The sequence below is a fragment of the Tenebrio molitor genome, chromosome 4, assembly GCF_963966145.1.
Source record: "Tenebrio molitor chromosome 4, icTenMoli1.1, whole genome shotgun sequence".
NCBI classification, from domain to species: Eukaryota; Metazoa; Arthropoda; class Insecta; order Coleoptera; family Tenebrionidae; genus Tenebrio; species Tenebrio molitor.
In genome coordinates, this window is record NC_091049.1 from 6,721,663 (window position 1) to 6,746,751 (window position 25,089).

Below are 25,089 nucleotides of genomic sequence, written 5' to 3' on the forward strand. Positions count from 1 at the left end.
CGAAAGAATCTATAATACAAAATCATTCCCCTACTGGTTTACTAATCAGGGATGCTCATCGAGTTGAACCAATGTACTGTTTTGTGTAAATTATCATTATCATTCTTTTCTTACACTCCTTTACATCATCACTCGTGGGTCAGATCAGTCCTGGGTAACCCTTCCAGAAGACATTCCGCGACGGGGTTGACGCATAGCGCTTCTTGCGACTAGCCTGAGCACCCGCTCCTCGTTTCCAAGGAAATCCCCGAAAAGAATGCCTTGTCAGTTGTTGCGACGGCCTCTGATCAACTCTACAGACTGACTTCTTTTGAGTCTATTGCAAAGGATTTCGAATGAGATAAAAATAGGTACCAACTCACAAAATTTTTATTTCTTTCTATCAGTAAATAACAATTGAAGACTCCACTGACGCACACACTGGGTTATTATCCTGATCCTTCACCTCCATTACTTGACTATATACACACTGGACCATCTATATACACAATTACTCTACATGAATACAACTTTTTCCCTAACTAAGCTTCACTTCAATCGATTTGGAGGTTCTTCAGGATGGTTTTCTCGTCTATCTTCTCCGTGGTGTTGCTGCCGTTGAACAACCCCCACCAGCTGGCTTTTCTGATTCTTTTTGACTCGTCTGCTTTGAAATAGGCAGATTCTTTGAGCCACTCGGCGTACTTATCCACCATACTCTTCGTTTCAGCATCCAGCTCTTCGACGGAAGGGGCCTCGCCGCCGTAATCCATCGGCATGATTTCCAAAGGGATGCCTTCGGGGATGGGTCCTGCAAGACACCGCCGTTGAACAAGATACAAGACAGTGCAAGCTATTTTTACCTTTGTGGAATCTGACCATGCTCAACAGTTCGGACTTTATCAAAGGTACGACTATTCTCATGATGTGGTGGATCCAAGAGGCGGTGTTCAGGACGTGGATGCCTTTAAGGCGCGCCGGGTGGGCGTCCTGAAGACACAAAAGACGTAAAACAGGTAAGTGGAGTATAGAAATCTACAAGATTCTACCAACGGAACTCATCCAGAGCTTCAAATAAGACAAATCAATCAAGAGTAGATCTTAGACTTCATCTAGATCTGCTCCCAAAAACAGTTGAAGTTTTCAAATCTAATTTAAATCTAAAGAAATAGAATTGTTTGCTACCTTACAGATGATTTGTCAGTTTTGCAATCTAGAACTTATTTTTGACATACCTGTATATAGAACATGAAGGCCTTGAGTGCAGGTAAGCTAACTCGAGCAAGATGTCCAATGGACACACCTTTCATGTCGAATACCACAATATAGCTGAAAACAAAAGAAAAATGAGAAATCGTTTTTCAAGGTCATGACCGCTTATGTCGTTTGTTTTTGTCCCAGTAGAAGAATATTCGATGAACAAGTATATCATGAGTCAGACAAATTTTTGGGCAGATTGAAACGAAACGAAGACTCACCCTTCGGCCAGGCCGTCCTCCGAGAGGACACAATCGTTGTACATGCAGAACCCTTTGACCGCATCGCTGAAGATCATCTTGGTGGGGTCGGGGTCCCTCACGCTGTACAGCAGAACGCGGTACCCTTCCGGCGTCGACTTTGGCAACCGTATGAGATTCCTAGACAACAACAAAAAATAATCATGACGACCAAATTGTATTTGTCAAAAATCAAAATTAGACGTTTCATTTCCAAAAGGTCCTCAAGCTATTATGTATTCAAAATTCTAGTATGAGTTTGTTTTTAAAAAACCTCCCAAAGTCATTTTTCCGCGCAATAGTAAGTACGCCCCACGTTTCGTCGCTTTTGCTTCATCGCTTATCTCCAGGTATCGTCAAGACCTATCTTCAACAAAGGAACATCGCTCTTTTCATCGATCGCCGTCAACGCCAAACCTTCACCAGCCAAGCTTCCGATTTTGGCCGTGGGCAGAAGCCACGCCAAGGCCATATGCTATGGAAGCCCCAACGAAGACAGGAGAAAAACTTTTCTGAAGAAGTACAATCTTTACGACAGACGCTACAGCAAGAAATCTAAGAAGAGTCCGAAAGCGTCGGCGACCAAGAGCCCCTCGAAAGGGTACACCCCGAAGGGTAGGAAACCTGCTTCAGGAAAGGATGCAAAGGTTTCTTCAGGAAAGGATGGAAAGGTTTCTCCAGGGAAGGATGGAAAGATTTCTTCAGGAGCTGTGACTTGCGCCGTTAACAAAGGAATACTAGAGTGTTCCATCGATTGTAACAAGCTTCCCGGTGGAAAAAAATCCAAAGACGAAGAGGACGAGGCGAAGGATACAGAGGATTGCGACAATGAAGAAGAGTCTACGGACAAAGATGCGAAGAAGTATATACCAAAATACAAGAAAGAAGAAAATGAGAGCTCGCGTTGCGATGTCAAGGCTTTGACTGGTACTTGGGTCAGTAAGAAATGTGTCAAATATGATTTTGCTGGTGGGAAGAAATCTGTCAAAGATGGATCCACAAAGCCTGTTAAGATCGAGTCTAAAGGGCAACCCTCAGCCCTCTATTTGCAATGTAAGAAGGCTTCTTCGAAGGGTTCGAAAGGTAGTGTCGCTGCAAAATCTAGTAAAGAGAAGAAAGCAGACTCTTGCAAGAAATCTGAGGTGGAAAAGAAGAAGTCGGAGCAAGTAGAAGCTGCATGTAAGGAAGAAGCAAAGAAAATGGAAGATGCTTGCGAAGAAGAAAAGGTAGATCAGAGCCCAATGGCCAAATGCGCGGAAGAAGGTAAAAAGAAGAAGAAAAAATCTGCGTCGAAGGGGGAGAAGAGCGGCCACCAAGCAAGTAGCAAACCGAAGTCGGGCAAGAAAGACAAGGGCAAGAAGAAGCCCGATGACAAAACGTGCAAGCCGTGCACTAGTAAGAAAGCGAAAGCTAAGAAAGAAGCGAAGAAGCAAGAAGAGAAGAAGCATGCCGAGGGAGGTGTTGATACGTGCGGCAAAAAGGAGGCTGAAGTGAAGAAACCGGAAGATGAATGTTCTGATGAGAAAGAGAAATTAGAAGCGGCGAACTCGGCTTTGGTTGTTGACACTTGCGATAAGAAAGAGGAGAGTTCAGAAATGGACAAGAAGAGCATGGAGATCATCGCCAAATTGAAACAAGAACTGGCAGACTGTAGAAGAAGCAAGGCTAAAGAAGGGCAGAAGAAAGGCGAGTGCATGCCGCCCCCAAAACTCGATACTAAACTGCCGCCACCGAAGCAACAAGACAAAGACGTGATCGGAGGCAGCAAGAATTTCATTCAAAGCGTGTGCGACGGTATATTCAAAAATAAGAAGAGTCCAGGGAAGAGCAAGTCGGCTCCTGTTGTCAAGAAGACGAAGAAAACGGAAACAGTAGCAAAAAGCAAAAGCGCAGACTGCAAGATCGATCTGAACCCGAAACATTGTGAGAAAACGCCGAAGAAAGAAGAGAAGAAGAAAACGAAGAAGAAAGGGGGGGCAAAGAAGGACGAAAGTAAGATGGAGGCGTGCAAGAGTGGTGAAGTGAAGAAAAAGGCCAAGGAAGAGAAAAAGGAGGATGAATGCGAGACGTCGAAGCAGAAGGAGAAGCCGAAGCCGAAAGCACCTTGTACTTACACAGAAGTAAAGGGTAAAGGGAAGAAAGATGACTCTTGTATGAAATCGAAGAAAGACAAGCGGCCAAAAGCGCCTTGTACATATGAAGAAATCAAATCCACACATAAGAAAGATGAAGGGAAGGCAGCGTGCCCGAAAGTGCCGCCGATGAAATGCGCGCCCTTGAAAAAAGAAAGTGTCAAGTCGACGGGGTCGAAAGAGAAGTCCACATGCGGACCGAAGAAGAAGAAATCTCAGTCGAAAGTTTGTTCCAAAGAGGACGCAAAGGCGGAGGAGAAGAAAGAGGAGAAGTCAGTGTGCGGTCCGAAAACGAAGAAATCTGAGACGAAAGTCGAAGAAAAGAAATCTCTTTGCGGTCCAAAGAAGAAGGAGTCTAAAGAAGTGAAGGAGAAGGAAAAATCGAAAGACGTATGCGGTCCTAAGAAGAAGAAATCTGACACCAAAGCCGAGTGCGTGACGGCGACGGAAAAGCTGAAAAAGAAGGTTGACAAGATAAACGTGAAGAAAGCTGCGCCGTGCGGAGACGATGAGGGAAAGAAGAAAGAGAGTAAAGGGAAGCTAGTGGAGCCGTGCAAGGCGCAAGACGCTGAGAAGGCGAAAGATGCCGAAAAGTGTAAAGAGTCGGGACCGCCAGACCAGAGTCCCATAATGCAGTGCATCGCCCTCTGCCGGAAGAAGAACAAAGCGAACAGGCCCCAAGTAGGCAAAGGCATCCCGCCCAGGGACAAGAAAGACTGCTCCAAAGACCCCAAAGTGTTCAAAAAGCTGGTCGAGTTCGACGAAAAGGCCAAGAAGTGCGAAGAGAAGAAAGAGGGGAAAGGGGCAAAGGAAGAAATCAAGACGTTCATCCCGTGCAAGTACGAAGAGATCAAACCCGGAATAAGAGAAGTGGATGAATGCGACGACCAAGGCACGATCTACAAGAAGTTCATCCCGTGCAGTTACGAAGAAGTGGAGGCGGGCGTAGGGGGTGACGGAGACTGTGAAGAACACGAAGTAGAAAAGACGGTGAATCGATGCGAAGAACTGGAGAAGAAGCAGCCGAAGGAGAGCGTCCAGGCGAGTGGGGCGTGTCCCAAATTCAGAAATCCGTGTCCCGATTGCCAGGAGGAAGAAAAGGAGGAAGAGTGTGAAGAAGAGCAGGCCAAGGAGGATCCGTGCCAGGAGGAGAAGAAGAAGCAGAAGCACGATCCGTGCGAGATGACCGAAGACAAATGCCACCAGAAATCGAAGAAAGACGACTGTAATTAATTTTAATAATTTTTAAAGCACCGAGGTCTATGGGAAATTAAAAATGTGTTTTGTTTTTATAATTTTATCGTCTTTTGAAAAGTATTTATTAAATTTCTTTTTTACTATACATATTTTTGATTTCTTTATCCTCGTAGTTAACCTCTAATCGAAGAAAGGAAGAAGTACAGGGGACAAATAATCATTGCTTTTCATTTTTGCTTCTTCGTTTCTTCAATTCTGACATCTTGAATTTTTATGCCTTATAAAAAAGTAGAAATTTTGATCTTTGAATTGTTTTTGTTGTCATGTTTTTTTTTGTTTAAATTTTCTTCTTTTGTGTGTTATAGCATCAAAAGCCGCTGAACAGAACCCACTCTGTAATGTGGATAAGAAAAATAAAGAAATAGTGAAGCAAATTGAAGAATGCAAGAAAGAACAGAGCAAAGGCACTTCTTCGTCAAAGCTTCCGGTGTGTACCAAGCAGAGCACAGATTTAGCTGGCGGCAATGTAGGTTTCTTCCAAAGCATCTTGAATGCCATCTTCGGTAGCAAAAAAGCACCCGAGAAGAGCAAGTCGGCACAGGCTATCCAGAAACAAAAATCAAGCGAAGGATTGAAGAGGAGCAAGAGCAGCGATTGCAAGATTGACCTGAATCCAAAATATTGCGAAAAGTCCCACAAAGAAGATAAAAAGATGAAGGGCCAAAAAGGTGAAGCGGAGAAAAAGAAAGAGCAAAAGACAATATCGGATCCTTGCAAAAACAGATCGAGAGGTTACGTCAGGCGTCTTCCTCCTTGTAAATATGAAGCAATAAAACGAATCACTGGAGCAAAGAAAGAAGGGTGTCTTGAAGAAAAGAAAAAGGTCGCCAAAATCGAGTGTAGAACCGATTTAAAACCGAAGGTGTGCGAGAAGCCAGAGAAGAAAGTGAAAAAAGAAGAAGTGAAAAGAGACGAGTGTGAAGATGAAGGAACACACGAGGAACAAGAGCTTGAGGACATTTGTAAGAAGACTAGGGGTTATGTCAGACCGATTCCTCCGTGTCGATACGTGGCAATTAAACGAAAGGAGAAGGAACAGAAGAAGGCTTCTTGTGAAGAACTTCATTTATCTAAAGGCAAAAAAGAAGAAAAACGGCGATACCCGACATTGCTCCCTTGTCCCGGGGAGAAAGAAGTGGAAAAGAAAACCAAAGATCCTCCTAAAAAGAAGAGTCTAGTCACTTGTACGGCCAAAGCAACGGAGAAGAAAAAAGGTGAAGGTCGGTACAAAAAGGGGAGCACACTACCTCCAGATCAGAGTCCCATTATGCAGTGCATAGCTCTCTGCAAGAAGAAGAGCAAAGCCAATAAGCCTCAAAAGGGAAAAGTACCACCTCGAGACAAGAAACCGTGCACGGAAGATCCTGAAGTCTTCAAGAAACTCGTAGAATTTGACGACTGCGTGAAGAAACTGCAACAAGAAGAAGTCGAAGAGCATGATCCTTGTGAGGAAATCGAACAGGAAGTTGCTAAAGAAGAAAAAGATGTATGCAAGAAGAGCAAGTCTTCGTCTACGACGCCGCGAGTGAAGACGGGTAGGAGTTTGAAGAAAATCAACGTTCACAAAGTGACCTTGAAGCCAATTGACTGCACCAAAGGTCCGAAGAAAAGCAAGACAAGATTCGAAACATCTTGTAAATATGGAGGTGTGAAAGAGGAAAAGAAGGAAGAACAAGCAGCGGAAGTATGCGAAGAACCTGAAGAAATGGAAATGAAGGAAGAGAATAAGGGACAGGCGAACGAAGAGATCTGTCCAGAAGACGAAAAGATTGAGAAAGAATGTGCTTCGGAGAAGGAAAAAATTGAAGAACAATGTGATGAAATAGAAGAACAATCGAAGGACAAAGAGTGTGCTTCAGAGAAGGAAACAAGTGAACAACAATGTGATGAAATGGGAGACCAAGCGAAGGACAAAATGCAAGCCGGGTCAGGTTGTCCGAAAATAAAGAATCCGTGTCCAGATCTTCAGGAAAATAAAAAAAAAGAAAATGAAAAAGCAGAGATCAAACTTTTTGCTCCTTGCCAATACGAAAACATCAAGCCTGGAATACGACATCCAGAAGAGGGAGAAACTGAAGAGTGCAGAGAACAGAATGAAGACACAAAGAAAGAAGATATTAAACAGTTTGTTCCGTGCAGATATGAAGAAATTAAACCTGGGATACGTCACGACGGCGACACAGAAAAGACTGAAAGTACGGAAGGTAAAGAGATGTGTTTCACAGTTGAAGATAAGTGCGCGAAGAGGAGTGAAGAACTCAAAGTCAATAGCGAAGAAATTGATGATCAATGTATAGAAGACGAAAATACAAAACATGAAGAACCAATTAAACAATTTGCTCCTTGCAAATACGAAGAAATAAAACCAGGAATACGCCACGATAATCTTGAGCGTGAAGAGAAGGCATCGTACGAAGAAAAGGGAATTTGTCAAGAACATAAAGAAAAACCTGCAAAGGTTGAAAGATTTGGGGTGAAAGTTGATCCATGTGAGAAACAGAAGAAAAGCAAGGAGGAAAAGAAAACGAAAAAAGATTCGGAAAAGATAAAATTGTTTGCTCCTTGTCAATATGAAGAAATTAAACCAGGAATACGTGATCATGGTTCTGGATTTGGAGCTAAGACAAAAGAGGTTCAGGGAAAAAAGAAGAAAGAAGATGTAAAGAGTAGGCGCGGGAAATCTGAAGCAAAAGAAATGAAAGGGGGTGTTTCTGTTGGGGGATCGTGTCCCAAAATAAAAAATCCATGTCCTGATTTGCAACAGAAAAATGAAGAAGAAGATGAATGTGAAGAGAATGAGGAAGGGGGTAAAGATGAAATAAAGACGTTCGTCCCGTGTAAATATGAAGAAATCAAGCCAGGGATACGCCGCCAAGAAAATTCGGACGATTTACATGAGAAGCACGAAGAAGGGGAATGTGAAGAATCCGAAAACGAAATCAAAACATTCGTGCCTTGCAAGTATGAAGATATAAAACCAGGAATACGAAAACCGGCAGAAAACGAGAAATTTGAAGATTGTGAAGACTCTAGCGATACAATCAAACAGTTCGTTCCTTGTCAATATGAAGAAATAAAACCTGGCATACGTCACGAATACGGTGATCTTGAAATGAAAGGGAAGAAAGAACATACTTCTAAATTATTGGAAGAAATAGCACAAAATGTCCGCTATAAGTTGAGGGACAGGCGAAGTGAAGATGATGAACACGGGGTGGTAATTTGTCCGAAAATTAAGAATCCCTGTCCCGATTTAAACGAAGAAGAGTGCGAAGAGTCGCAGGAAGAAATCAAAACTTTCGTGCCTTGTCAATATGAAGAAATCAAACCGGGGATACGAAAACCCGGTGAGACTGAACAACATAAAGAAGAAAATAAAGCAAACGATCTTTGTAAAACTGATAAAACCAAAGCTAGCGGACACAAAGAGACGGACAATAAAGACAAAAAGAAGAAAATCAAAGAAAATTGTTCCACGATTGAAGATTATTGTATAAAAATGCGTGCCGATATGTGCAAAGGAACGAAAGGTGACAAGAAGGAATCTAAGAAGGTGAAAGAACAAAGTGAAAAGAAAGTGGAATGTAAGTCAAAAACCAAGGATGAAACGAAGGACGATAAATCAAAAAAGTGCAATAAGAAGGATGAGAAAAAAGAAAACAAGCAAGCGAAGCCAGATAATTGTAATTAATTTTTGTCTCATAATACATTGTCTAGATTTGTCTTCTTTGCTTCTCATTTATCTTCATTTATTCCATTCAATTTTTTCTTTTTCAACAGTGTCAAAAAACAATTGCAAATCGGAAACAAGTAATCAAACGAAGCCGAAACAAGTTTCGAAAGAAAGTGAAGATAAGTTGTGCAAGTCTGATTCTGGTAGTGAAGATCGCAACGCGTACTTGTCTCGAGCAAAAAGCTCAGCGCTGATCGTAAATATATACAGTGAGCAAAACTTCTGTGGGATTGATAGAAGAACCATGGAAGTAATAGAGCAACTGAAAAGAGACATCGCAGAATGCAAAAGAAGCATATCTCGTGGATTAAGAACAATGAGTGAATGTATACAGTCCCCAAAACTCGACGCTTCTCTTCCAAAAATTCAAGAACAACAGAAAGGTTTGCTAAGTGGCAGCGTGAGTTTCTTCAGAAGTGTCTTCAATGCTGTCTTCCCTGCGAAAACGATGCCGAAACAAAGTAGGTCAACGCATGAAATGAAGAAAGAAAAGTCGAAAGAAATCTTAAAGAGGAGTAAGAGTAGTGATTGTGAAATCATTCTGAAGCCGAAGTATGGTGAGACATCCCCCAAAGAAGAAAAGCGTCAAACTTCTGGCGAAAAGATTTGCAAAAACGAAGAAAGTAAGGGGGTAAAGGCGTCGCAAAAGAAACAACCCAAGGGATATGCTAAATCGTCTTCCCCACGTGAATATACAGAAATCAAACGAAGAACAGATGCACAAAAAGAGAAAGAAAGCTCAGCGTGCGCACAAATTTTTATGCGCGCTGCAAGAGAACAGAAGAAATCGTCTGTTTGTTCATCAGGTACGATGAAATCTGAAAAAGCAAAAACAAAAGAAAAGAAGATGTATACTTTGGTGACTTGTTCCACGAAGAAATCCATGCATCAACTTGGCGAGACTTGCAAAAAGAAAGAAATCAAACGAAGCAAAGACGCGGATCAGAAAAAGGAAAGCTCAGCGTGTTCAGAAATGTTTTTGCGTGCTGCAAGAGAACAGAAGAAATCGTCTCTTTGTTCTTCGGGTAAAACAAGATCCGAAAAAGCAATAACAAAAGAAAAGAAGGTGTACACTTTGGTTACTTGTTCCAAGAAGAACTCCACACAACACCTTGCCGAGAATTGCAAAAAGGAAGAAACCAAACGAAGCACGAACGTGCAGCAGAAGAAAGAAACTTCAGCATGTTCAGAGATTTTTTTGCGCGCTGCAAGAGAACAGAAGAAGTCGTCTGTTTGTTCTTCGGGTAAGAAAAAATCTGAGGACGCAAAGATAAAGGAAAAGAAGATATACACTTTGGTAACTTGTTCCAAGAAGAAAGCCACGCAACAGCTTGCCGAGACTTGTAAAAAGGAAAATCTAGAAAAGAAGAAAAGCAAATCGAAATCTGCTGGACCCGCTGATCAAAGTCCCATAATGGATTGTTTAGTTAAGTGTAAACAATCTAAAGACAGAGATAAATCCTCTCCCAAGAAACAAGAAAATGTTAAGCCAGAAAAACAGAATGAAGATGATCGCTGTAGAAAAAGTAAGTCAGCGCCCACCATGCCTAAAGTAACAACGGGAAAACTTGTAAAGAAGAGTAAAAGTCTGGATTGCAAGTTCGAACTGAACCCAAAACACTGTGAAAAACCCGACCAGAAGAAAAAAGAAAAGAAAGCGAAGAGTAAAGAGAAAGAATTGAAGTGTACAAAAGAAGTGAAAAAGAGGGAAATGCAACAACCTGCCAAAAAACAAGATCCTTGTTCTCGCGATGAATCAAAATCGAAATCAATGAAGAGTCAAAAGAAAGACGAACAGGATTCTAAGTGTTCTAAGCTACCAAAGTCTGTCAAAGATGAAGCAAGAGCAACTTGTGTAAATCAAAGAGTAGAGAAAAAACAGATTTCTTCGAAGGCCGGCAAGAAATGTGAAACGAAAACAGCGGCACCATCTAAATCCGAAAAAGACAAATCAGGAACACGTCACTGTGAAGAAAAAGTGAAGAAAACTGGCAAGAGTAAGTCATTGCCCACCATGCCCAAAGTTACAACGGGGAAGACCGCGAAGAAAAGCAAAAGTCTAGATTGCCAGACCGACTTGAAAGCCAAACATTGCGAAAAATCGGAGAAGAAAGACACATCCAAACACGAAGAAGCGAAGAAAACTGAATCCGAAAAAATCGAGCGACCGAAGCAGAAAAAACCGTGCAGGGCTTGTACCTCTCGTACGCGCCAAGAAGGTAAGCCAAAACTGAAGAAAGCACAAAAGAAAACGTTGTCACCGCAAGACGTGGAAAAAGAAGTAAAGAAGACACACAAGTCTTTAGTGACGTGTTCGAAAGACAAGTTAAAGACTGAAGAGTCTAAGAAAAAGAAGGGACCTTGTAAAGAACAAGATGGCGAAAAGAAAAAGAAGATTGAAACTAAAGAGTCGGCACCGCCGGACCAAAGCCCTATAATGCAATGTATTGCGTTATGTCGTCTAAAACAACTGGCGAGTAAACCACAGAAGGGTAAAGGTGTGCCCCCAAGAGACAAGAAACCTTATTTGAAAGACGCCAACGTCAAAAAACTTGTAGAATTTTACGAAACGAAGAACCAGAAGTGTGAAAAAGAAACACCAAGTACCAGATTGTCTGCTCCTTGCAAATACGAAGAGATCAAAGTTACAAAATCTGCAAAAGAGGAATGCGTTGAAGATGCATCCACACACAAGGAAGAAGAAGAATGCGAGGAGGAATTTCACGATTCAAAAGATGATATAAAGATGTTTGTTCCTTGCAAATATGAAAATATCAAACCGGGAATACGACACCCCGACGATGAAGAATGTGAAGAACGAAAAGAGGAAATCAAACAATTCGTGCCTTGTAGATACGAAGAAATCAAACCCGGTATACGAAAACCGGCAGACGAAGATAAATGTGAAGAGCAGAACGAAAGCATAAAAATGTTTGCTCCTTGCATGTACGAACAGATCAAACCCGGAATTCGACACCCGGAGGATGTCAGTACAACTGAAGAAAGTAAGGAACGTAAAGAGGAAATAAAAGAATTCGTTCCTTGCAGGTATGAAGAAATCAAACCTGGGCTACGGCATCCTGACCGAGGTGAAGAAATCTGCGAAGACGGAAAGGCTGCAGATAAAGGCGAAGATATCAAGCAGTTTGTGCCTTGTAGATATGAAGAAATCAAGCCAGGAATTCGTGATTTGTCCAGTGATAAAGGAGAAAAAGCGAAGAATAAGGCGGAAGAGATAAAACAGTTTGTGCCGTGTAGATACGAAGAAATTAAGCCAGGAATTCGTGGTACGTCAAGTGACAAAGAAGAAAAATCAACAAAGAAAGAAGAAGAAATTAAACAGTTTGCGCCGTGCAGATATGAAGAAATCAAATCAGCAATTCGGGGCCTATTGGAAGGTGACAAGAAAAAATCTGAAGAAATTAAACAATTTGCGCCGTGCAGATATGAAGAAATCAAATCAGCAATTCGGGGCGTGTCAGAAGGTGGGAAGAAGAAATCTGAAGAAATTAAACAGTTCGTGCCTTGTCGATATGAAGAAATCAAATCGGCAATTCGTGGTGTGTCGGACGGTGACAAGAAGAAATCTGAAGAAATTAAACAATTCGTGCCGTGTAGATATGAAGAAATCAAATCGGCAATTCGTAGCGTGTCGGAAGGCGAAAAAAAGAAATCTGAAGAAATTAAACAGTTTGTTCCTTGTCGATATGAAGAAATCAAATCGGCAATTCGCAGCGTGTCGGACGGTGATACGAAGAAATCTGAAGAAATTAAACAGTTTGTGCCTTGTCGATATGAAGAAATCAAACCCGGAATTCGTCACGATGGGGGAGAGATTGAAAAGAGTGTGAAGAAAGACCGAACATCTAATCTTTTAGAAGAAATTTCGAAGAATGTCCGCTACAAACTGACAGACAAACGGCATGAAAGTGGGATACCATGTCCAAAAATAAAAAATCCCTGTCCAGATTTACAAAAAGACGAAGAAGAATGCGAAGAAAGCGGGGAAGAAATCAAAATTTTCGTTCCGTGCATGTATGAAGAAATCAAACCCGGAATAAGAAAACACATTGAGGAATCCAAAAAAGAAGAGTGTGAAGAAGCTTCGAATACCATCAAGCAGTTCGTGCCTTGCAAATTCGAAGAAATCAAGTCCAGTATAAGAAATGAAGAAGCCCAAGCTAACAAACAAACGAAAGACGCTTCGTTTAAGATGAAAACAGAAGCGAAGGAGAAAGAAAAGCAGGCTTCTGAAATTGAAGATTACTGTGTAAAAGTGCGTGCGGACTTGTGTAAAGGGACGAAGAATAAGAAAGAAGAAACTTCGGATAGAAATAAAAAAATTCAAGAAGCCATCAAAAAATTTTCTCCTTGTCAACATGAAGAAATTAAATCTGCAACGCGTGGGCAATCAGGTGATCACGAAATGAAGAAAGTGAAGCTTGCGAAATCTAAAAACGACAAAGACGATTGCAAACCGAAAGAAGAAAAGGAACCGGCTTGGAAAAGGGAAAGATTTGGGGTGAGAGTTGATCCGTGCAAAAAGAAAAAAGAAGAAAACAAAACTGTGAAGCACGACGAACTATGGCGCATCATCAAGGAGAAATGTTCGACAAAGTCGAAAAAGAGCAAAGACGCCGGGAAAAACGAGCAAACAGCGACCAAAAATATTGAAAAGACAAAAGGTTCTAAAAAAGTACCTACTGGTCAGAAGAAAGAAGAAATACAGATAAGAGCGGCATGTCCGAAAATAAAAAATCTGTGTCTGCTGGTGACCAAACAACATGACAAATTGAAAGACAGTGAGAAGAAGCATGAGGAAACAGAAGAAAAGTGTAAAGAAAAGGTGGTAAAAGAAGAATCGAAGAAGAAATTGAGTGATTCTAAGAAACAAGATCAAGGACAAAAATCTTGCTCTAAAATTGAAGATTACTGTGTGAGCAAATCAAAGGAAGCACGTAGTAAAGCAAGGAGCGATGACTCAGCGAAGAACGAGAAGAATAAATGTGATGAAGTTACGAAGAAACAAGGCGAAATTAGCGTCCAAGGGAGTGCTGCTTGTCCTAAAATAAAAAATCCTTGTCCCAGTAGTAAAGATAATCTTCATAAAAAGGAAGAAGAATGTGAAGAAAAGAAAGATGAAGAAGAATGTAACGAGGAGAATCATTTAGAAATGAAAGAAGAAAAGGCAAAAGATCCGTGTTCTAAAATTGAAGATTTTTGTGTGAAGAACTCGAAAGAAGCACGTAATAACACCAAAAGTGTAGACAAAAAAGAAGCGGAGAATAAACTTAAAGAAGATAAAGCGAAAGATCCTTGTTCCAAAATTGAAGATTTTTGTGTAAGAAACTCGAAAGGAGCACGTGATCAAACCAAAAGCACCGAAGTTCCCGATCCGTGTAAGAAATTAAAGGAAAAGGATTCGTCTGATTCGAAGAAAGAACACAACGCAAAAGATCCTTGCTCTAGAATCGAAGATTTTTGTGTAAAGAGCTCGAAGGAAGCACGTAACAAAACCAAGAGCGGCGAAAAGGAAGAATCAGAAAAGCAAATTAAAACCAAATGTGAGGAAAAAAAGAATAATTTGAAAAATGACGAAAAGAAAGAAATAGAGAAAACAGAAAAGCAAGAATGCAAAGCAAAATCTTTCGAAAGATTCGGAGTAAAAGAAGATCCGTGTAAGAAAGTAAGAGACAAGAATTCAACCAGTTCGAAGAAACAAGACAAAGCGAAAAATCCATGCTCCAAAATTGAAGACTATTGCGTGAAGAAATCAAGGGAGGTACGCGACAAAACGAATAAAGAATCGAAAACCAAATGCGACGAACTTACGGAGAAACAAGGCAAAAGTGGTGTCCAAGCGAGTAAAACTTGTCCAAAAATAAACAATCCATGTCAATCGTTGTCCGCAAAGAGTAGTAAAAACGATGAGTGTAACGAGGAAGAAAACAAAAACGAAAATCCGTGTGCTATGAGTGAAGAAGATAGATGTTTGAAGAAAGGAGCAGATAAGTCGAAAAGTAAGGACGGCAAGTAAACTACTTACAAAACTTATCGAGGACTTTTGGAACATCAAACAACATATACTGTACCATTTTTGTCGTATGTGAACTGTTTGTATTAAAGTTGATCAATAACTCTATTTGTTTTCTGACAAGTAAATTTTTAGTGCGTCACTGTGTATATTTCGAAGGGTGAATCGGGTAGGCAACCGAATATACACCCGTGTATATTGTACTACATATATGTGTTAAAATATTTTGTTTGGAATTCTGACACATTTAATTAAATCTTTCCACAGCTCTCATTAGAAGTCATTAGTCCACGTCTTCGGCTGCGACCTCATCAACAAACCAACTCAAGCTCGCCGCATTACCATAAAATTTGGCAACAGAACAATTAATAGCGGAACTACGTGAACGTAGTAATAATGCGCTTCTTCGTTTAATTAAACTCCAAAACGCGCATTCGTCGACTTACGCAAGATTGAGCAGCACTTGCATCCTGGGGGAATAGGGGTCCCTGTCGGCGAAGATCGACGGCGCGCTGGCCCTGATGGTGAAGTAACTCTCGATGCAACTCTTGGTCTTCTCCATGTTGTAGCACCCCGCGTGGAGAAACAAGTAGATGTACTCGTCGGAGATGTGAGGAAAATGGGGCTGCGAGTGCATCCTGCAACAAAAAAAAAACCTCCGTCAGGGAAATTTCCAATTAGCGGTTTTAGGTTGGCACCGTAATGACAGTAATGACATATAATTTAAACCGTCGTTGCAGTATTTTCGTGTGTGGACAAGGTCGCAAAGGAGGAGAAAAAGTGCCCCGTTCGGTGAGTCCAAGGCCGCGAAGGCTCCACGTGAAACTGCGACGCGTCCTCCATCCTGCGGAAGAACCTCCGAGGCCCCGCTAAGGTCAGTCTTCGCCAAGTTTTCCCCAAGGAGAAAATTTCAGCGATTTTGCCCCAACCTTGTGTGAACCCGCCTCGGGGGCACTGCCAGTTTTGAGAGGTCTTCTCGGACATGTTTCGCATAAAATTCATGTGACCTTGAACCAGTAGATCTCCATTCCTTCACCTACAAACTGCCGATGCGGTTTCGCCGCACCTTTACGCTTGTGGTAACACCACAATCCAATAAATTACGAAACAGTCGAGCGAAAACTGATTAATCCACATTTTTATAAAATGCAGCAACACCGTTTTCAGATAATGATTCTGAAGTTGAGGGTTCTTGCGGAAGTGAAAACATGGACGACAATCGGGTTGCACCACTGCGAAAATTATTATTTTTCAGCCTTGAGCCTTGATAATGCTGATCTAAGTACGTTTTTATTACGTTATGTATGTTCATAGATTAAATCCATGCACTAAATGGTTTCGTGACCGCCATTTTGTTTACTAAGAATCCCCATAAAGAGTAAAAGTAAGCCAATTTGAGAGTTAATTATCCGTAGCGCATTATTAATAACAGAAATCAGTTTAGCATTGTCGGCGTGGCACGATTGAATGACTTTTTGCAATTATTTCAGGTAAAAGTGATTGTCGTGATTGAACAAGATGGAGCAGTCACACACGACGTCACGTAATCGTAATGACTGACACACATTGCACGCATTGTATTTGGTTAGAGTATAAGACGATCTTCAGTTTTTTGGTTCTTAAATTGGAGTAAAAAGTGGGTTAGTGATATTCACGGTGATTTCGGTGTTTTCATGTTTTCTGACACGACTTTCAATAAATTTATTCAGTCGGTTATGTAATGTATCAGGCCACCCTTTTTTTTTGTTGTTGTTAATTAACCTACATTTATGTGACTGGTGGCTTATGTGAAATAGTGAAAATGTGGGAATTTTGTTGCAGAAAATTCATGGCTATGAAGTGTGAGAGTGTGATGTTTCAACAATGAAGAAGTTCAAGTTGGGCATGAGAAGGGCAAGAAAGGAATGAGAGTTACAAGATTAGTAACTGTTTCATCGGAAAAATATGTTGAGTTTCTTAAAATTTCTTTGAACGTAGAACTGAAGAAATGCTTGAATTCACAATTTTGACAGAAAGCTGATAAAGAACGGAAGAATCAAGGAAGACGGGACAGACGAAGAAGAATCATGCAAAGCAGAAAAGGAGTAAGAGAAAGTGAAACTGAATTCAGGACAAGAGAAAATAAAAAGTGTGGGAACTCAATTTGAGACGAGTCCACACAGCAATTTATGAAAAAAGAAATTGCCGAAGAAGAAGAGAGATTTGTTAGATTTTCAGAACACGTAAATGATTTTTAATATTTTTTATTTACGTATCTTCTTTTCTTTTGGTGTCTTAACAGTTCTTTGCATCTACATTTTATTGTATCTATAAAAGTTTATTTATGTTTTCGGTTGTGCTTATGTTGTAAATGTTTATATAGGAAAAAGACAAGAAATGTGAAGAAAGAACATAAATTAAGACAATAAGTTTACATTGCTGCCTGAAATCTAGTAAACAATAGAAAGAAAGTGTTTATAAATAAGAAGAAAGCATTGGGAAAAGTGAAGCCAAAAATTGTGGCAATTAATTTTAAAAGAGATCTTTGTAACGACTTGTAAGAAGGGAAGGAAAAGGAGAAAATCTCTAGGAAAGAATGAAGATTCTTAATAGAAAAAAATTGATTGAAAAGATGGAAGTAAATTCTTGTAATAATGCAGTCTAATAAAATTGCTAATTTCTTCCAAAATGAAGAACAGCAAAGCTAAACAAAACAAAACGAGAAGGAAGATAAAAATTAGATTTTTTTTTGTGTTTTCACAATTTGTTTTGTGTTCCAAAAAACCTTACCTGACAAACGGAAAAGAAGACATGTCAAGAACTGTGGTAGAGTTTCTATAGTACTTACCATATTTCAAAAAAGAAGAATATAAGGCGATCTTCATCTATAGTAGTTATCTCTAAAATGGATCAAACAACGTGGATGATGATGATGCTCATAATTATGAAGCCCAAAGGAAGATAATGATGAAGATTTATTTTTACTAATCTTTTTTTTTCTGTTGAAGGTCATGTTTTAGCTGTGTCGGTGTCGTGATCTCTAAGAAGTAAATACAGAAAGACACTGAAAAATGCTAAAGGCATATAAGGCATAGATGAAGTATGAAAGACCAAAGACAATTTATACTAGAATTGTTTTAATATTGGAATGTCGCCACAATTTGATGAAAAGAAGAAAAAAAACAAAACAGAAAGAAAGGAAGAGAAATTAATAGAACAGAAAGAAATACTTTTCACAAAATTTTATTTTTGTTTTGTAAATGTTAAGTGTTTTCTTGCCTTGCCTTTTCTTCCCTGTTGGCAAAAGTGAAAAAACTTGAGTAAAAAAAAAACGAAGATAGATTTTTACCAAAGGTTTTTGATGCTGAAGATCATGTTTTTGGCTTTTCTATTATTATAAGGATCTTCACTGAGGGAACGTAGAAAAACTGAAAGAACGGAAGCAAGAAGAACCCTAAAGAATATAAAACATTAAAAAGTAAAGAACGAGGGAAGTTTAAATTCAAATTATTAAAAATAATCTGAGTGTTGAGTGTAGAGTGTACAGAAATGAAGCAGATAAAATATTGGCAAAAGAAGTAAATAAAAAAGATGAAGAAAATCTTCACAAATGGAAAAAAAATGGAAACCTTTAGTAAGTAATTAATAAAAAGTTCTCAGCTTATAGGAACATTTGAAGATTTAAAAGGAAGAAGAGCAAATCAAAATTTGGTGGATTGTTAGGTTAGGTGTGTGACAAAATCGAAGAAATAGGTAGATGAAGATGTTAAGGATGTTAAAAATCAATTTAGGCAAGAAAATGTTACAAAATGCTGCAAAAATAAATGTATGGAGCAAAAAAGAAGAAACGAAAGCATTCTTATAATGATCGGATTAAAATTTAACAATTATCAAAAGCAGAATTCAAGGACACAATATAAAACGAAAGCGCGACATCAAAGAAAAGACAACGTCTGCAATAAAATTGCAACAGATAAGAAAATATTTACAACTCTCGTGTTCACGTTTGCACAAATTCCAGTGGCGGTGCGTCATAATCTCAGACCTCCACGTCTGAACTTTAACATTTTCTCTCGAACAAAAGATGAATTATTGTGAATTTCCTTATTCAATTCGACATACCATTTACCTGGTGGAATTTCGTCTGGAAACTTTCTCCGTCGCTTTTATTAAACATTAATAAACTAAAAATGGGAATCGATCAACAATTACACGACTTACATAATCCACACAGAGCAAAGAGCCGACGCAAACGAGAACCACTCTTCCGCCGCTCCTACTTTCTCGTCTACAATTTGAATGAAATGTTTTTTTGTGCGTGCGTGTTTCTTAATGGTGCGTTACGCAAACCGCATCTGTTTTTGTTTTCTTTTTTTTTGCATTGAGACTTGAACTTGACGCGCGCCCAAATTAAACAAACAAACAAATAAACAATCGCATGAATTAAACAAAACGCAAAAGCGCGGAAGCATAACTGGGGCTTATCGGCCAGGGTCGCATTTTCGATGGAATTGACACTATTTAGTATACAGAGTGGACGGTAAGTCGGGCGGGATTAACACACAATCGCGGACCCGTTACATATTTGGTTATTTTCCATTTCGAGATCGTGTCGAATTCGTAACGATTTTGAGCCGTGTCGAAAGAGATTTTTTAGTGTTGGTCGATTAGAAAGGTTGCGCAAAGTGCGGTCCGTTGGGTAATTTTCGGTTTGATATTTGCGAAAGGGTGGTGAGCATTTAACGGGTCCTGGTTTAGTTTTTTGATTTTTGTTTTTATATGGATTGGTTGTTGCGTAGACGCATACGTTGAACGAAGATTTTATCTTGCTGGGATTTATGACGGTTTCGAAATTTTCACCTGTTTTCAACGAGATTTTTTGCTTTCTTATTTGTTCTTTAATTCGGTACAAATTTAACAGATTCTAGATTTACATCGAAATAATTTGTACAAAATACGTAACTTGGTGTCTTGTAGAAATGTTCGTTTTTGAACTTTTGATAAATTGTGAAACCTGTTTGTATTTTTGCTCCTTTCTGGCGAGATTGTATTTATTAGACAATAAAACGAGCGTTCAAAAAATTGTGACAGAGCAAGTCATGGTCTCCTCCCTTTTCCTAACACGGGTCGTGTTTTTGGTTCGTATGCTTTAACACCTCCTTAAGATACATAACCTCACTTAGATTTTTTTAATGTCAATGAAATACATAATTCAAAATCAGAATGGCCATGTAGCACTGAAATAGACGGGGAAAACTTCCCTAAAAAAAACCGTTTTTGGACAACAAATAATTCACACCAGTGCGTGTTCGCTAGACAAAAATGACATTTGCTGTCTGCGTTTTGCAGCTCGTATGGAAACAAAAGCAAGCAGCAAGCCACTTGATCACAAATCTTTTCGAACGCTCTTTTTTGCGGAGGTCAAATCGCTGCAGTTTCTGGGTGAATCAGTTTTGCATATTTGCATAATTTGACATGAAAAATGAACATGTTGTTGCATCGTTTTGCATTTATCGATCGAGGAGACAGAAGCATTTTCTTGTTCTTTTTGTGCATTTCTAAGCAAAAGTAGTATAAGACAGTTTAATCTCAACATACAGAATAAACCAGAAAAATAACAAATTACATAGTTTAATATGACGACTTTTGTTAAAAATTCACATTTGAATGAAAATGTGAATTTATAATTTTATTTTTGACTTCTGAAACTTTTTAGTCCACTGAATTGTAATTTATATATAAATTATCGACTTGTTTAATGAAATTATTTTTAAATGTATATCTAGGTATCTTTACTTCATACATTTGCAATTATAATGCTATTTATTATACTTGTATGTACCGTAAGAGCAAAAAAAATGTCATCAAGGATAGCTATAGTCTATTTTTTAATCAAAGAACCACAACACCGCAATTTACACCCAAAATAGAACTGACAACATTGTACACTTTTGACATAGGGTGAAAAATCTCATATAAAAATTGAGGTTATTAGAGATATTAGTATCGCAGCATGTTAATAAAGTTAATAACAATTAACAACAACTAATTTGAGAGTTTAATAAATATCTTACTTTGCGAGGCATTTTTAATAACACGTTCAAATTTTAGCTGCGAGTTTGCGTACTTTCAAGGACATTAAAATGACAGACGTTGGCTGGTATAGCCAATAGATATCATTAAATTCTCTAAATTTAGTAAAATTTTATATTTACAAACCTAAATCAACAGGTCGTGGTTCTTTGATTAAAAAATAGACTTTATGACACAGTCCATAAGACACTTGTGCAGTGTAAGTTGCAGGGAAGAAAATTCAATAATACCTATAATTGTTTATTTAAATAACCCATTTTAGGATTCCACAAATGCATGACGAATTTCTTAATGAAAGACACGGCACTTTCTTTTCATAGCTATCCTTGATAGCATTTTTTTTTTTTGCTTTTACGGTATGTATTATGTTATTACTTTATTACAATATTATTAATATAAATATTTTATTATATTTGTTACAATAACTTACTATTTTATAGAAGCTATAAAGGTGTTTTTTTTTTTTAATTTGGCGTCTAAGTTGGCGTTGAAGAGTCAATTGTGATCGCATCACAATGTGGTATCACACATGTCAGTTTGTTTCAAATCCATTTGAATTTTCAATTTTTGTCAAATAAAATGGTTTTTTCCATGATCATTGGATTTTAGTGGTTTTTGCTCACTGAAAATAGTTAGCAAAGATGGCAATTGAATCACTATACTTGGGCCAACCAACAGATATAGTAATAAAACCGCCCCCTAGTACCCGCGTATTTTAAATAGCAGCTTCCAATTGGCTTATTCAAAACGTGCGCAGATTTTCGAAAGCCTGATGTACATCCACAAAAATCACTTGACGGCATCCGGCATCTCATTCGTTTTAACCTCGCTTCGGGAGTTTGACCACGTGTTTATGTTTGTTTGTTTTCGAATGACAAATGGCAAAAAACCTGCTTCATTGTGAAACAGGCTTCGGCGTATATCGTTCTACGCAACTAGGCCACATACTATATCTGTTGGTTGGCCCAAGTATAGTGAGAAAGTAATATTTTCTCACTAGTGAGCAAAGTGAATGTTTTGAGAGTTTGTGGATAGAGGGCACCAAATATGTTGTACTGAAAGTTTTTTTAAATTGTTTTTTAAAATACTTTCTGAATATTAGTAACTAAAGCTTGTCTTATTTTTGACTTATTTAAATTTGTAACCTGTTATTTAGATTTCAATTGACGAAAAAACGTGAAATTGCTTGTGGTAAACTTCTGGGAAAATTCATGCTAAATGCATTGTGTGTTGGTATCACTGATTAAACTAGTAAACCAATCACAAACACGCAACGCCTAACAACATAACCTCTTTTGTTTGGAATTTTGTTGATCCACGTTTTGTTGTGAAAAACTGTTTTCGTGAGTTCCCTGTTGGGCTAATTTTGTAGAAATTATTGTTTCAGTGATTTTAAGAATAATAATAGAATAATGATAGGAATGTACAGTTTACGTTAATACATATAGCCTCATTTTTTTACTCTTGTCATGTTTTTGTCATTTTGATTTATTTACATTAAAAAATAGTGATTTGCGGCATAATAAGGGGTAGGCAGCAGGTCGAAGCGATGATTTAATTACACTCACCGCAATTGACTCAAAATTTAAAAGTGACAAAAAAATGCTGCCCGAAATTTCGATTCCGCGACTCTTTTTATGATCATGGAAAAAAACAGATTCAACACGCATGAGCAAACGTGCATTTAATCGTTCGTACGGTTGAGGTCCTCGCCTTCGGCTCAGACGCCCAACTTCCGTACTCGTGATTAAATGCACTTCTTTGCTCACTTGTATTGAAAATAGCTATTAGTTGCGTTTTTTTAATTTTGAGTTTATTCTTAAATATGACTGTCAAGCAAATGAAGTTAATTTAAATGATGGAATTACCTTGTTTATTTTTTATTTAACATATTAGGCGGCATTTTTTTTATCTCGACGTTTAGTGCAGTATATGATATATGGCAAGGTCATAAAAATTATACAGTGTGTTATTGTTAAAACAATTTATCTGTAGGTACAATTCCATTTTTAAACTTCCCTAATTATGGTCTTTTTTGGATTCTTTCCAAGGACAAATTGGTTCTATCGGCCTAATTTTATGCTTTCTTTTTTGTTTGTTTTCCAAAATTTTGACTTTTTACTTATTTTTGAAATGTCGAGCCACACGGTAGCTTCTAATGTCGAATGAGCCAGTGACAGAACGTTAGAGGTGTTCCATTATGTCGTGAACCAGCGCAAAACGGTCAAATTTGTTCGCTGGGTTAGATACTGGGCGACCCAAAAACATCAGACAAATATTCTCATTATACTCTTCTTACAATTTTGTCTTATAAATGTTGTTTCATTGAAGATTTGCTTTATAATTTTATTTACCCATTTCCAAAATACATATTTTATATTTCAGTAACCCTCTTTTACTTTCGTGAAGTTAAAAACATGCCGCAAAGGGCAAGAAAAAATTACAAATTTGGGTTTTTAAATTTTCTTGTCATGAATTTTTGGAAATCTTCATATTTAAAGAAATGTTTGATTGAAGTAAAAAAGTGGTAGGTCGTAGATAAATCGTCGTATTTAACTCGCGAATAATGCCTATAATCCACTCTGGTGATTAAAAAACTCTCCTTTTAACTTTCACCCTCGTGAATTATGATAGACATTATTGGTTCGTCAAATAATATTATTATTAAATAACATTATTCTATTATAATTTAACCTTTTGATGTCAGGTTCGGAATAATTTTACTTTTCTTTCGTTGTACAGGGTGATTCTAAATGAAACTTTTTAAATTTTTTATTATAATCCCACTTCACCTCTTCCTGTAACTTATTACAATATTTTTTCTTTTCTAATACATTTTTACTAGGACCATCTATCCTATTTAAATGATCCCTAAACGTCACCCGACACAATTTATCCGTCTAGTAACGGTGAACAACTTTTCTGATGTGTTTCCTTCTTTTCATCACTCCACAGAGTGACCGAATTAAATAATTCACTTTCGGAAAATCTTGAAATCTGTTCACTTGTTGCTTCTAAAATCTTAAAATCCTTTTTGTCCTCGTACAGATCAAAATAAGATTATTATCACTTCCGGTTGAACCGAATCGACTAGTACAACCCGGAAATTCCACCAACCAAATTATTAACGTCTTCGTAAATTGTAAATGTATGTTCATGCAGATTGATGTTTCTTCACCCGACAAGGCCACCGCGGTATTAGTTTTTTTCCCGCCCGATTTCTTGCGTCCCCTTTATCTCTTATCGATTTTTTCCCCTCGAACTCACCAGATTCTGATCTTGTTCAGTTCTTTTTTCCTATTCTCGGGCACCACTTTCAGGCCGTCAATGAAGGGGTGTCTCAGCTGTGGAGCCATTTTGACGTCTTTCCTCCACCGTCCGCTCTGCACTCCACAAAACCAACAACGACCGAAGTAACAAAAAGAAAACAACGAACGAGCAGAGACTGCGAAAGCGAACGCGCACCGCCAAGGACTCGAAAGGATACACCGCCGCGGTCCTCACCTGCCGCTCGACATCTCGTCTGTGCCAAGGCGGCTCGCCGCATGCGAAACCGAAAGTTGGCGGTGGTGGGGACGACAACCGTGGAAACTCTCCGATGGAAAGTGCGCTCCGAGGTGAGTCGTCGCCGGGGATGGCGAAACGCGAGCGGGACCCAGGTGACGTTACCGAATGTTTTTCGCGAATCGTCGCTTTCTTCGAGGAGAAAGAGTCGCAAAAAAATTATAACAAATCGAAAAGAAAAGAAGGTTACTGAAAAGTGTGTCACGGCATCTGGGGTCGCCACCTATTTCGAAAATCGCCGAAGGTTGGCTTATTTTTTGAAATTGGAAGAAATTAGGGCCGAGGAGAAGTACAGGGTGATTTTGAAAGTTGTGCAGATATTTTAATCACGAGCTACTGGCTTCATGTAAAACTCGGAAAAAATATTTAAAAAACTCTATGTCAAAAAATACAATGACATTTATTTTTTGAGCTACAGTTTTTTCAAAATTGGTTTAAGTTTTCTACGTTGTCCTACAACCTCGTAGGTAAAATTTCGGCACAATTTAAAAAAACACCCTTGTATATCATGTTTTATAAAATGTACGCCAATGCGAAGTAAGCTATAGGAAATATGCTTTAAAACAAGGAAACCGCATTGGTGTACGTTTTATAAAATATGATATACAGGGTGTATTTTTAAAATATGCCGAAATTTTACCTACGAGGTTGTTTGACAACGTAGAAGACTAAAAGCAATTAAAAAAAAGTGTAGCTCAAAAAATAAATGTCATTTTATTTTTTGACATAGAATTTTTTAAACATTTTTTCCGTGTTCTACATAAAACCAGTAGCTCGTGATTAAAATATCTGCACTACTTTCAAAATCACCCTGTATATCTG

The 25,089-nt window shown here is 38.6% G+C and overlaps 3 protein-coding genes across 4 annotated transcripts in view; 2 read left to right on the top strand and 1 right to left on the bottom strand.

Moving 5' to 3' along the window:
• Nucleotides 1-351: 351 nt before the first annotated feature.
• Nucleotides 352-24,245, bottom strand: LOC138128444 (alpha-tocopherol transfer protein-like). The gene is made up of 6 exons (XM_069044688.1): nucleotides 23,971-24,245; nucleotides 15,078-15,269; nucleotides 1,458-1,616; nucleotides 1,215-1,308; nucleotides 843-969; nucleotides 352-790 (listed from the first exon to the last, which is right to left on the bottom strand). The coding sequence occupies exons 1-6, from the start codon at nucleotides 24,057-24,059 to the stop codon at nucleotides 534-536; spliced, it is 918 nt and encodes a 305-aa protein (XP_068900789.1). The 5' UTR covers nucleotides 24,060-24,245; the 3' UTR covers nucleotides 352-533.
• LOC138128420 (microtubule-associated protein futsch-like) lies at nucleotides 1,629-14,737 on the top strand. 2 transcript variants are annotated; one of them, XM_069044626.1, is made up of 5 exons: nucleotides 1,629-1,776; nucleotides 1,826-4,832; nucleotides 5,170-8,547; nucleotides 8,645-8,685; nucleotides 8,728-14,737. In XM_069044626.1, the coding sequence occupies exons 1-5, from the start codon at nucleotides 1,729-1,731 to the stop codon at nucleotides 14,632-14,634; spliced, it is 12,381 nt and encodes a 4,126-aa protein (XP_068900727.1). In that variant the 5' UTR covers nucleotides 1,629-1,728; the 3' UTR covers nucleotides 14,635-14,737. The 2 variants fall into 2 exon arrangements, with proteins under 2 accessions (XP_068900727.1, XP_068900725.1); XM_069044624.1 differs by having other exon boundaries at nucleotides 8,645-14,737.
• Nucleotides 15,360-25,089, top strand: part of LOC138128423 (cilia- and flagella-associated protein 61-like) — a 52,335-nt gene continuing 42,605 nt past the window's right edge. Inside the window, exon 1 of the mRNA XM_069044634.1 lies at nucleotides 15,360-15,505. The gene's annotated coding sequence lies outside the window, so the exon portion shown is untranslated. The remainder of the gene's footprint in view (nucleotides 15,506-25,089) is intronic.